The sequence below is a fragment of the Lethenteron reissneri genome, chromosome 3 (genome assembly GCF_015708825.2).
Source record: "Lethenteron reissneri isolate LAM-NWPU_2019-01 chromosome 3, ASM1570882v1, whole genome shotgun sequence".
In the NCBI taxonomy this organism is placed as follows: domain Eukaryota; kingdom Metazoa; phylum Chordata; class Hyperoartia; order Petromyzontiformes; family Petromyzontidae; genus Lethenteron; species Lethenteron reissneri.
The window spans coordinates 12,328,574-12,342,438 of NC_083781.1; the positions used below are offsets into that span (position 1 = coordinate 12,328,574).

The following is a 13,865-nucleotide window of genomic DNA, read 5'->3' on the forward strand; positions in this document are numbered from 1 at the left end:
AGCGGCGCATAGACCTGACCATCCTGGATCTCGGTATCAAGAGGAGGTCGTGAGTCGCGCTGCGCAGGCATCAGCCGTGCGCTGAGCTGCAAGTTGTCAGTAATGAAGACAGGTACGGCGGGCGGGCAGATGTGAAGGCCTCGGACCCGAAGCGACCGGTCTATATAAGACGGGTGTAGGGGGGGGGAGTCCCAGGCCTGCAGGAGAAACGAGTCGGCGGTGTGCAAGGGGAGGACGGGGGGGGCGGCACATTTCTTGTGTTAGAGTTCAATTCTACGAATTTTCGGTTTGTGGTAAATTACCACAGAACGCACACGGTGGAAAGCGGTGAGCTTTTGACAGAGTTTAGGCACAATACATAGCACACATCTCTTTGGGAAAAGAAAAAAAACTTTGTTCAAAGCAAACGTTAAAAAATATATATATGAAGAATAATATTTACACGCCAAGGGCTGTTCGCGGGCATTTGCAACTTTAAAAAGTCGATTTGTTTGGCTGATTTGTGTAATTGCGATAATTATCGAGCGGATAATTGTTGAGCACTTAAGGTGTTGGAAGAGTGTGCGGTCGGCAACACAGCGAGGCGTGCTGCTAATTTTAAGCGCACATCTAAAACACACAACACAGCCCTTCGCTTCTAGGGAGGGCACACATTCTCAGCCTGAAATTCTCCACCACATTACAGCTGTTTATGCAGACGGTGGAAAGGCAGGGGGGAGGGAGGGTGAGGGGGGAGGGTGAGAGGGGAGGGTGAGTGGGGAGGGTGGGGGGGAGGGTGAGTGGGGAGGGTGAGTGGGGAGGGTGAGAGGGGAGGGTGAGTGGGGAGGGTGGGGGGGAGGGTGAGTGGGGAGGGTGAGTGGGGAGGGTGAGTGGGGAGGGTGAGTGGGGAGGGTGAGAGGGGACGGTGGGGGGGAGGGTGAGTGGGGAAGGTGAGTGGGGAGGGTGAGAGGGGACGGTGGGGGGGAGGGTGAGTGGGGAGGGTGAGAGGGGAGGGTGAGTGGGGAGGGTGAGGGGGGAGGGTGAGTGGGGAGGGTGAGTGGGGAGGGTGAGTGGGGAGGGTGAGTGGGGAGGGTGAGTGGGGAGGGTGAGTGGGGAGGGTGAGTGGGGAGGGTGAGTGGGGAGGGTGAGTGGGGAGGGTGAGTGGGGAGGGTGAGTGGGGAGGGCGAGTGGGGAGGGCGAGTGGGGAGGGCGAGTGGGGAGGGCGAGAGGGGAGGGCGAGAGGGGAGGGCGAGAGGGGAGGGCGAGTGGGGAGGGCGAGTGGGGAGGGCGAGTGGGGAGGGTGAGTGGAGAGGGTGAGTGGGGAGGGGGGAGAGAAGCTCGGCAGCTGAGCAGTGGAAAACATTGTGGGAGGAGAAGTGAGCACGACGAGACGGGAGAGGGCACGTGAGGAGGAGGAGGAGAGAGAGGCAGTCAAACAAATTCTTACCCCGGGCAAAGTGGCCGTTTCAATAGCAGTGGCCGTTTCAATAGCCTGTTTATGAGGCTTCTATGTCCGAGTTGCTGCACACAAGACGGCCTGTCTGCCGCAACGTACTCAGGAAGCTGTTGAATTTAACTTTTATTTCAAGCTCGTTTCCCCCCCACCCCTTTCTCCCTACGAATGTTACTTTCCGCTCAAAGCGGCCGAAGCTAGTGGCTGTGGCATAGTTCAACGCCTGCTTGCAATTCAGGTTTGTTCCGAAATGTTTGGAATCTCAAATAAATATTAAACTTCCTTTCGTGCTTGCACACCGCTGCCAACACAGTTTCTGATTTTTTGTTTTTGTATACGATTTTGAATGAATTCAGTTGTTGCTGTGTGTGGTTTTTTTACATTTGTGTCTTTTTTTACCCAGGGCCTCAACTTCGGCAAGAGCGATGAGTTTCAACAAAGCTCACCGCTACGGCCGGCAAGTCAATGGGACTCACTCGGATAATGGCATCACTGTAAGCGCTCCGCGGAAATTCTTTACTTCACTTGCTTGCACGTCTTCCTTTTATGACGGCATAGATGAGCGTAATTGGCGTATATATATTTCGGATCACATGGGTGACTCCCTCAAAGAAAAACCAGTTCTTATGAATTGTTGGCGGGTGTTGCGATGGTAGGATTTAATCGGTTAATTAGAATGGTGAAATCCCAGTTGCGAGTTAAACTATTTTTATTTTATTTTTACCAGGTGAGACCCACTGAGCTATACAGCTCTTTGTCAGAAGCGACCTGGTCACAAATGATAGCTCAACGAAGTGGCTTATCATCACGTGAAAATGTTGGTCCTGTCCATCATTAACCTGGGAGGGCATTAGCATAAGGCTGTACCAGATTGTGAAAAGTCAACTGCAGCTGTCCTTAGGGGAGACTAGCTCCTCTGCCATCGTGATTTGGATTTTCCAGCACTGAATATGGACCATTTAATGGATATTAGCGTTGCCCCAAAACTCATTTAACATAAGTCGTGATAAAAAAACTGACCATTTTAATCCCATGCCTATAATTTTTGAGATGTAATAGCCAATCGCATTCTATTTAAAGTGGCTTGATTCTACCTAAAAAAAAAGTATTTGCTTACTAGGAGTGTAACAATGTATCCATTCATCATTTAGTAATTATTAAGGTTCATGAGTTACTCATCACGGCAAGTTTTTTTTTTACCATCCACAAATGATATGCTAACGTTACATTTAAGCGAAGGGAGCGGACACCACGATACAAATAAAACTGTACAAAGGAGACCAAAAAATTATAAACGTTTCAATGACATTCCTCGTCTGAATCACCACAATTCTAGTCGCCAGAGGGTGAATATTTCCACCGCTCGAGTTTGCCTACCCGTGTCTAGCGCAGCGCGCGCGAGTGCATCCACGTAGGCAGCTGTGTGTGACACACTTTGTTTGTTTCCACAGTCGCCCATGGATTCCTACAGCTCTGGCTTCAGCGGCTCCGTAAATGCCAGCAAATGTAAGTCCTCGTTTCACCAGATTCGTCCAGTTTATTGTTTCATCCGCAGTTGCTTCCAGGAAATCATCTACGTTGCACGATGACACGTAGGTGTAGTGTGGGCTCCCCAGCATGTACCGCAGATTGTCACACGGCCGTATGAACCCTTTCCCGTTCCAAGACATCTGCAAGTTGCAGAGCGTGGGGTCCCGTTCACCGCCGAATCTCGGAACGTGCAAGCAGTTCACGCAAATTTTATTTAGAGGCATAATGACGCTGTTGTTAAAAGACATTGTACTCACCGCAGAGAACTGTACCGACACGACCGCACTCTATGACAGCTGGTGTCAAACTGTGCCGCACGCCCACCTCTCGCATGGACTTTTACTCCCGAATCGATTCGATTCCGTTTCGAATCAATTCCGTAGCGATGAAGTAAACATACGTCATCGGAACGGAATCGGAAGAAAAACTGATAACCTACATATGTACGTCATCGGAACAGAAAAAGGGTTAAGAGCTAGTGCATTGTTGTTATTTCCCCCCCTCGCACAACCCAAAACACCAGCATTACAGAGGGAGATACAAGTCGCGAACATGTCTCGAACCCAGAATAATACACCCCCAAATGGGGGGTGGGGGGGGCCGTCTGGAGGCGCTTAGACTTACTGCCCTGCCGCTGTAGGGGGCAATGATTGGGAGCGTGAAGCTACTGGGCATTCTTTACAGCAGTGACATAAACGGCATCGGAACATATTACCAAGTCGATGTGCACATCTTCATAAGCGGGACAATTACAGAAGTCGCAGTGGGATTTGTGGCCATGTAACCCAAACTGTGGACCACATAGGAAATCGCCGTAGTCTGTGCTGCTCCACTGGAGGAATCGCATTCGGCAGTTAGCAGGACAAAGTGTACACAGAAAAGTTTTAACTGGTGCTGAAAGCTCTAATCTCTGCACCCTTTGAGTGGCGAGGGGACACTTTGTAGTCGTTATCTGGGTCATGGGAATGTGTCCCAGCGAAATTATTAAATGCTGTCAGCAGCCTGGACGGGATCCTTCCACGGATGCACCCATTGATGCACCCACTGTGCCGCAGAGGTCGCAAACGGGTTTTGATTCCTTACCCGTACCCGTACTCGGCCGCACCAGGGTCGCAAATGGGTACCCGTACCCAGCCGGGTACGGGTAACCGTTCCCTACCCGTACCCGTACCCTACCCGAAATGAGTGACAAACGGTTACTCACCAGTGACTCACGGCCTACCCGTACCCGTACCCGGCCGCACCAGGGTCGCAAACGGGTACCCGTACCCGGCCGGGTACGGGTAGCCGGGTATCGGGTAGGGTACGGGTATCGGGTACCCGGTTGCGACCTCTGCTGTGCTGGCTGGGACAGATGGATTTAGCCTCCTCGTGTTATCCCAACAAAGCAAATATTGGCCCAAAGCAAATGATGACTCCAAGCAGGTTTGGTCTCAACTGTTCCTGTGATGGCCTAGAAATGCTTCCTTACCGTTCGAGGCAAACGTGCCAGATTATTTGATTACATAATTATTCGTAATTTTGCTCCCCCAATTTTGTTTCTACCCCGATTACGCTGTGAACGTCACAGCGGGAGACGATGATGCATCCATTCATATCGCTTGCGGAGGAGTTGCGAGCCTTCCGCGGTTATAGGCAGTTTCAAAGCAAATAGTAAAATGTAAAATGTGAACCGCAACACGTCTCTACTGTAAAACGATTTATTTATTTCCTATGGAATGTGCACAGTTGCCCATTTGCATCTTCACAAAATGGACAATGGCTTGGGTGGTTTGCCCTGCTGTGGGTGATAAACACAATGGCATGTTTTCGCCAAAAATCAGAAGAACGAAACACCAAATGTTGATTTTAGGTGTGTAGGTGGAAGTACAACAAATAGATTTACTGGCCAAAATTGTAAGGACTTTCGGTGTCCATTCTTTGCGTTTGTGGGTTTTCCTTAAAAGTGGAGACTTAGCAAATAAGCAATAAGTCTTGGAAATCGCTGAGGTTTTCCTGGTTACATTCAAGGGGTATTATTATTACATAAGTGTGTGCGAAAAACCACGGTGAAAAAGCACTTAACTTGGTGTAGATAGGAGCCCCATTGAAGAGAGTCCAGGAATAGATGTGTGATGTCGTCTTCCGGAACTGTGCCCCCTGGCATGATGCGACGGTCAGACTGAGGGAATTCCAGATGGAAATGTCTTCGGCTCATGTCAAGACGCTGACTTCATCATTGAAGTACAGGGTGACCCATTGATAGATAACGCCACTAAAACAACGGGGAGAAATGACGGGTTTTTGTGTTTACTATTTATTCATTCAAAGCCTCTGTGTCTCCCACGAATCGAAGGAGGATTGATAAACACTATTAGATGGTGCTGTGTTGGCAGTGGTGCGCAAGCACACATCTACAAAAAATCTCAATACGTCCGTCAATAACAATGCATGTAAAGAAGCACATTTTTATAATAGGCAACGTTTAAGGCAATAAAAAAAAATTCACTCTTATCCATTACAACTTGTTGCTGGCCACTTGTTGTTTTGGGCATTTGGGCCCCGTGCTCGGCAACTGTGATTTCAAAATGTGTGTCTGCTGGCTCCATTCCATCGGTCTCGCCTTTCATATCGGAAAGATCAGGCGTTGGACGAGTGGCGTCCGTGTGTAGAGAACTGGCCTGCCACTCTCACGTCCCCCCCCCGCCCTCCGATGTCAAACGGCACACTTGGGTGAGATGGCGAGTCTGGGATGGAGGATGTCTGTAGGTGGACGGGTGGTTGATTGATAGACATTGTGAGATTTTAAAAGGGGGAAGGAGTCATTTGCGGAATGTTAGAGGCAATGTGCTTTCGTGACCAAATGATATATAAAGAAAGAATTGCAGGAATGAGGTTTTGAGGTTTTTGTTTTTCCACGTAAAACGGCCATTGCCCGCATACCTTTACAATCAATTCTGTTTCACGAGACCACGGGTTTGAGACTTAGCAGAAGGGGTGGACCTGGTGAACCGAGTTCACCCCTTCTCGTGATTGTTGTGAATTGAGGTAATCATCTCATTTCAACATTCAGGCCCCAAGGGCAGTCTCCAACTGTGACCAACTTTCTCTCTCTCTCGCGCCTCTACGTGCTACGAAGAAGGGCCATTGGGCAAAAAATGTTTGCCTCTGATATATTTATTTTTCCTTTTAAGGCCACTGTGTTATTGGCGAACGTGTAGAGTTTTTTTGATTTAACATTCTATTCTCTTGGTGAATTGCAGCACCTCTAGTGCCGTGAATCCATTGCATACAACATAACCCAGTAAGGTTTCGGAGTACGCGGGCTCCGAGTACGTGGACCCGCTCATACGCGACCGACCCCGATTCCTACTTACATTGTGACTCGTATTTTTGCTACACGCACAGGGCGAGAAGCGAGGAGTCAAATCATTCTCCCTGCCATCACGCAGACGTGGATTTGACGGCGTGTGACTGTATCGCCTGCGCGAGAAACAAGTCCACCCAGCACGCACTTATCATCATTTACCAATTATTAGTCAATCATTTACTCTACAGTGCTGTACTTTATTAAACACTTCTGTACATTTACATACATTTGATATAACTTTTAACATGTTATATGTACACTCGTATAGACGAACTCCAACTTACTACGAGTTCGCACTGACGCGGGGGTACACGGAACCTCGCCCCCCGCGTAGCCTGAGACCTTGCCGTATACAACACTAAATAAGTAATTTAAAAATACTTTTAAAAAACACGCTTTAATGAAATGTACGATTAATGGAAGAACTCCACGACTCCAGGAAGTGGCCCTGAAGCTTGCCATATAACGTGAGGGACCGTGGCCACTTACAGCCAACGTCAGTTGAGCGTGGACAATTAGACCCAAGGCGAAACATAACATGTAAAAAAGAATGTTTAAAAAATATAATTTTTTTATGATAGAAGTATACCAAGTTTGCAGTGGATACCACATTGGGAAGTGGGTAAAAATTGAGTTACAGGATTTGAGGATACAACAACAACAGACAGAGTGAGTTAAATAAAAGCGTGTAAATAAAAATGTTGATTCTTGCCCATGCCGTTCGACGCGAGTTTCGTGCGCTCAAGAATCCGCATTAAGCAACGGATCGGTCCAACCCAGTTTTGAAGGGATGAAGTTGTATTTATTGTTTGTGAAAATAAGCAACGGTTGCCTATGTGTACAGCGAAACCTCACGGCGTCAGACTCATTGAGAGGAGAGCCCTCTCTGGCTATTGGGGTAACTATAATGATGTCACAGTGATAACAATCTGTTTTGATATAGCCCTCTCCCTCTTCTTCGTAGCACTTGAAGCTTTTTTTTGTGTAAGTATGGATAACGTGTTGCTAGCAAGCACCTGGCATGCCACGTGACGGGGTGGCGTGGCCAGCAACACACTGAATGCATTCCTTTATCAGGCTAAACAAGGATCTTTGTTCGATAATTGTGTAGGTTCCTCGGCCTCCCTGAGGCCAACTTAGCCTTACATGAGTATCTGGTGCGGTGTGTCAACATCAGTGTTGGTGTGGATGAGGCCCTCATAGGTGCTACTTGCACTTGCCCCAAAAGTATGTTAAGCCTATACGGGGGATCTTTGTCTTTGCGTATTCTTACCTCGTGCTCTCGTTTACAAGATTTAACAGGGGTCTTTGTCATTGCACGTTCATATGTGCTTATGCATATAACTTTATATGCGTGCCATACATTCGTACACACACATATATGTGTGTGTGTGCGTGCATGTGTGTATATGTACACAATATTTGGTTGCCAAGCAATTTTACATGGGGGCAAACCAGACCCCCCCAGCCGTAGGGAATGACGTCAAGCGGGGACTTGGCAGTTCCTTGGCCCCCCCTCCCCCCTCGTGCAGCCCCTTGTCTGGGCCACGCTTGTGCCGTGCCGACAGAGTTCCCACCCAGAACGAAAAGGGTTGCACGCCGACGTAAGCGTGAGATAGAGCTGCGTGCACGTGTAACCTTCATGCGTGTACGTTGAACCTCTTTCGCACCGTGCGTAGTCAAACGTGTGCCAACCGGAGGCGCGGATCCCCGTAAATAACTGCGTGAGCAAATGGCCCCGAAATGCGGCTCCCCAATCTCGTCGGTTTGGTGGAAGCTAAGGTTCGGGAGATTCCGGCGAGTTCCACTTGGGTGGGAGACTGCCTAGGGAAATACGGTGTGTTGTAGTCTGTCTGGGGCTGTGAGGTGTCCAGGAGGTGGCAGGACACCGATGGATTTGTTTGCCAGAAAGTCGAGGGAGGCAGGATGTGGTAATGTCTGGACACATAGCAGACATTGTAAATATGACAGTTTTATTTTAGCAAAGTATGAAAAAATAATCATACGTCTTACCCTTTCTGGCAATGAAACGGGTGTTGAGATGTTCAAACCTAAAATAGAAACCTTTTGCAAGGAATCAAAAGGTCCCATTTAATTTCAGCGAGTTCGGTTTATTTTAGGTTTTGCTTTATATTACATTCTGGGCTTGAGCAGTGGCTCGGTTTTTCACGCTTTGCGCTACCAACCTGGGCAACCTGAGTTTGAGTCTCAGCCGTGGCTAATATCTTCATATTCTTTGGCTGTCCATCGCCAACGATGACGCCTGCGGAGAAGAGCTTGCAGCAGCATTTTCCTGTTCGTTGGTGGTCTGAGAGCCCAGCCCTTGAGGAAGCATCGGCCGCACTTCGGTGAAGAGTTGCTGCTCGTCTGCTGGGATTGGATTTGTGTTGTCCGATTGCTGCCGGTGTTGATGCTGATAGGTTTTTTTTTTCTTCCCCCATTTCTTTCTTCAACCCTCTTGATCGAGTCTGCTACAGCAGCCCCTTGTTCACTGATTACGGTTGGCTGACGTTTCCTTCCGTGTGTCCACATTTAATATTGGCTGTCTTGAAGTGTCTTTTAAGGATGTCTTTGTGGTGCAGTTTTTGACCACCAGGAACACGCTTGTTTATAGCACTGGTGAGTGATATTTGAATCGGTCGGGAACCACCCACCATCACCAACCTGCATTGATCAGTGTGGTATATAACACAGTGCAATAATGAGCATCATTTTGGGGGGGGACGATAAGTAACAAAATAAATACGTTGACAATACCCCTGGTGTATGGTCAAACAACTTCCGTGACTGACGGGGCATGGTGTGGCACTGGCTACACATGCCTGTTGGTGGATCGCACGAATGTTGCGAACTCACTTCACGTGGGCGTCGAGGTATCATACCGTGGCTCACCAGGAAAAGGCAGCACAGAAACGTGCGGACTGAGAGCAGTTGTACCTTCTGGAGGAGATGGGGCGTTTCTCCGTCACACGCGTGAGTGTTCTCCGGGTGCTCCGGACTCCTCGCACATGCATAAACATACGTTAATTGGCCAAAAACATCTTGATAGATCATAGAGGACTGCAGAGCTTGGGCATACTTTGGCGGTGCCTGCTTCGTTGCTGCCTTGCAGCTTGTCTGTGGTTCCTGGGTGATTGTGCGGGATGAGATTTTCATGATCGAAGACCACTATATAAAAATAAACATATAATAGTGTAATGGGTAGGCCTTCATAGAGCAATGCATTTACAAAGAACTGTCTGATTTTTCGATTTAAAGCTTTCGTGACTGCACGGATTCATATTCTTGATTCTTTCGGTAAAGTCAGGTAGAAGGTAAATAATAAAATAATACAAATACAACAATAAAATTCTCACGACGTTTCGATTGCAACACAAGCAATCATCATCAGGTGTGAAAACCACAGGAAGAAAAATACTCTAAGGTTTTTTCGGTGAAGTCACGTAGGTAAAAAAAGTAACCGCCACTTTTTTCAAAATTTCTTGCTGTGGTTTTCACACCTGATGATGATTGCTTGTGTTGCAATTGAAACGTCGTGAGAATTTTGTTTTATTTTTATTCTTTTATTATTTCCCTTCTACGTGACTTTACCGAAAGAACCAAGAATATAACTGTATTCTTGTTTTACGTTTTATCTTTACAGCATTCATATACAGTATAATATATAAACAAATAATAAATATGCATAGTAGCTGCATGCTTGCACCAAGTGAAACTACAGCAGTGTGTAAACAGCCAGACATTATTTGAACAAAACTGCAATTTCTTGTCAACTCCAGTGAGTGTCAAGCATTCATCAGGGGAGTGCAACATTGAGACGTTTGGCCAATTGATTTCAAAGGAGTACTTTCACCAAACGTATCCTAAGCTCGTATAAGAGAGTCTTGGGAGTCATTGTTATTGTCTGACCAAGCACCTGAAGGGATTGTTGTGGTTCAGTGTAAACAACTGAGGCTCAGAGAGCCAGACCTTTGAGATTAGCATTGGTGAGTGTTAATGGCCAAGGCTCAAAGGGGCCACACTCGGGCATCGTTAGGGTTCTTATAATTCCGTGTGGAAATGCCCGGAACTGACAGAGCCTGAGAGCGGAATAGCGCTGGGAAGGTACCTGGCACATACAGGCAGTCCCCGGTTCACGGAAGGGTTAGGTTCCCCAGAACCATCCGTAACACGAACTATTATCCTTATGTCGAAAACTGAACAATTTCCCCCCAAAAAATTTAGATAAAATCCCATCGCCGGAAATAGTTGTGACTCCCCTACCTGAATAGTAGTTCGTTTTTTTAAATCCTTTATATTAAGTTCGCTTGCTTGCTTGCGTGCTTGCTTGCTTAGGACCGTGCAAATCTTTCGCTCGTTTTTTAACCCACTTCCCGTGATCCAATCGAGCTGACATTTTCCACACAGACTCGTTGTGCGAGACAATTCATGTTCGTGAAAATTTTTTTCAAAAATTTTACACTTTTTAGGCAAAAAATTTTTATTTTACATTTATTTAAATACAACTCATTCATGGCTTTGGCTGAACGTCACAGTGTAGAAGCCCAGAGCGTAACCCCTCCACAGGCCGTGGCGGAGTAGCGCAGTTGGTAGCGCCCTCGCTTCCCATGCCAAAGGTCGCGGGATCGATCCCCGCGTCCTCCACAGGCGAATATATTTTTAAATCCTTTATATTAAGTTCGCTTGCTTGCTTAGGACCGTGCAAATCTTTCGCTCGTTTTTTAACCCACTTCCCGTGATCCAATCGAGCTGACATTTTCCACACATACTCGTTGTGTGTGACAATTAATTTTCGTGAAATTTTTTTTCCAAAATTTTACACTGTTTAGGGAAAACAAATTAAATATTTAATTACCAATTGCTTAATACTGGCAGACAATCATCTGACCCATAGGTGGCAGCCATCTCAAGCCAGAGGACGAGAAGACTCTAGCCGCCACGCATATAAAGGATTTATAGTGAAAAACTTTGTTTTTACGGGTTTACTTGTTATCTCAGTACTGTATCCTACAGTGCTGTATGTTACAAAAGGAAAATAATTACGTAACGCTACGAACAATTATCATTAACTTAATCCCAGTGAAGCTTTGGCTCTGTGAAGGCGGCGTTTTGGCAGAGCGGGGCGTAAGGCAGTATTCATCCGCAACCTCACCGCGTTGCACTACTTGTGCTTACATAACGAACGCATACATTTCCGGATATTGACATTTTTGTAACATGATTTCTGGGAGCATTTCCGTAAATTAGGATTTCTGTAAGTCGGATTTTCCGCAACCCGGGGACTTACTGTACTGTGTTTACTTGTGACGCATAATGACCTAATCAGGCAGGTCACAGATTCAAATCCCCCAGCCTTGGCTCAGATAAGCGGTCGTCCTATGGAAGTGGTAGTTAGGCATGCGTGGAGTCGCGAACCCTTGGGATTTGGTCAACTTTTTACCCTTTGGATTTGCGATTCCATGTTGTGCTTTCGTACACGTTCGTGGTTCAAAAACGTCGACACGTATGTTGCCCAAGAATGTTAAAATATCATTCCTAAAGCCATCTTAATTTCCTAATTAAATTTGGCGCCACGCGGAGGAGAATTCTCGCATAGCTTGAGTTACTCTGGGTTAAACAAGTCGCACTTGGCTGTGAGTTTGCAGCAGATGTTAATGGGAACCAGATGGGGCAGTGCAAAAAAGGCCAACGGAAAAAAAAAGCGGGCGAGTTTTGCCGCGAGAACAGAGGACTCATTCTCTACGCACATCTCTCCTCCGTTTCCCTTGCGTGTTCTACCCTGCCAGTGTGAACGTGTGTGTTTATATGTGTGTTTATGCATATACAGTGCTGTGTGTCTACGTGCGTGTGTGTGTGATGGGGAGCGGTGGTGTAGTGGTTAGCGCGCTGCGCTACAAAATCCGGCGACCCGCTCACGGCCAACACCGGTGATGATTATCTGAACTAGTACTGGGCCTCCCCTAGGTAGACTTAACCTCAAATGAGTGCCGCCGGGGACACAAAGGTGGTCGGGGTGGTGCTGGCCACCCACCCCGTCATGTACCTTGCCGGCACTTGCCCCAATAATGAATAATAATTCACAGCCCACTATTGGATGAAAGCCTCCCTCCATGCTGTGTTGGTCACGGGGGCGGTTTGACCATACTTCACCATGCCGGTCAGTTCGGGTTTGGTGAAGGAAGGGGGGGAGTGCCCAGAATTCTGATTCTGGTGTCAGGAATTGAACTTAGGTCGCCAAGTTGATGGTGCAGTGCACAGACCACTGTGCCAACCACTCCACCGCTGCGCCCTTATGTTCCTGTGATTTTTTTTAGACATTGGACTATGTAAGGTAGACTTGTATGCTAACACAAACACAATGTTCACCGAGCCTGGCACAAGTCCTGTGGTGACGCCACCGCCGCCGAGTGGCGAACGGCGGCCGCTGTTGTTACATAGGCACACTTTGTAAACGGCTACAGCGGTTCATCCTCGTCAACTTTGTCGTCAAGTCAATCAAACAATTAAAACCGAGGCAGCTCAGACTTGACCTGGTTGAGAACAATTTGCGATGCAATCGGCGGTTGTTGGTCGCACCGGCCCTGTTTGCCTTACCGCTTTGTCTGGGGTTTCCCACACCTCTAAATCGTCCTTTCTGCACTCTCTTTCTCTCCCTGGGAGCGAATGAAAGCTGTTGTGCATGTCACACATTTGGCGTCATCTGGTCAAACACCATATGAGACTAGGCTCCAAAGAAAGCTGTCTCTGGTGTGGACCAATCAGTTTCAAAGACAATGCATAAATTATCAGAGTATTGTTTTTTGTTTGCATTTGACTGGAAGTATTGTGGTTAATGTAAACACGATTCCTTGCAAAAGGTGTCAGTTTTGTTGCCAGAAAAAAGGAGAAAAACCCTATTAGCATGTCACACATTCTTAAATGATCATCAAACAAAACGAAATGATCATCAAACAAAACGTCCACCGCTTTGTGGAATCTCAATTGCTCAGGATAGGCGGCATCGCTTCAGATGCGCTTCTGCGGCCATCCAGAACGCTCTTCCTTTCCGCTATTAGGAAACCGCTGGACCTATGCACTTTCAAATCTAAGTTGAAAACTAATTTCATTAGAACTGATTTTTGTGTTTAGTTTGTTGTCCTTCACCCGCACCTCCGATTAGCACGGTTGGCTACGTAGGGTGCGAAAAAAGTTCAACATGCATACGTGGCTCGTTGAAGCAGCGAGGTCGCTCTTACCGTCTGACATGACCGTATATTCACGGTGTACATGCGAGTGTAGCGGCGGATCAGTGATGTGAACCTTGCGGGGACCTCATTTCGATCCCCCCCGGCCACGTCTATAAAATCCGCAGTGATATCCTCACCAGTCCTGGGCCACCACCCACGTCTTGTGTGGTAAAGAAAGGTCAAACCAACCCCCCCCCCCCCCACATGTCTAACACCTGCGTAGGGAAACATTCATCCAACAACAGTGGATGGACAAATGGGGCTGCAAATTTTGATTATTATTTATTGCAGGCGAGCGTGGGGCTTTTTTCTTTTTTGTTGCATGTGC

The 13,865-nt window shown here is 47.4% G+C and overlaps 1 protein-coding gene across 5 annotated transcripts in view; it reads left to right on the plus strand.

The window, feature by feature from the left end:
• Positions 1-13,865, plus strand: part of LOC133346766 (E3 ubiquitin-protein ligase TRAF7-like) — a 43,509-nt gene that overhangs the window by 11,163 nt on the left and 18,481 nt on the right. For 2 of the 5 annotated variants that reach the window (XM_061558647.1, XM_061558621.1), the window contains exons 2-3: positions 1,836-1,926; positions 2,884-2,938. In XM_061558647.1, coding sequence (XP_061414631.1) covers positions 1,858-1,926; positions 2,884-2,938 — 124 coding nt within the window. In that variant the 5' untranslated portion in view covers positions 1,836-1,857. Of the gene's footprint in view, positions 1-1,389; positions 1,671-1,832; positions 1,927-2,883; positions 2,939-13,865 lie in introns of those variants that run through there. The other 3 variants (XM_061558629.1, XM_061558658.1, XM_061558638.1) reach the window with 2 other exon arrangements.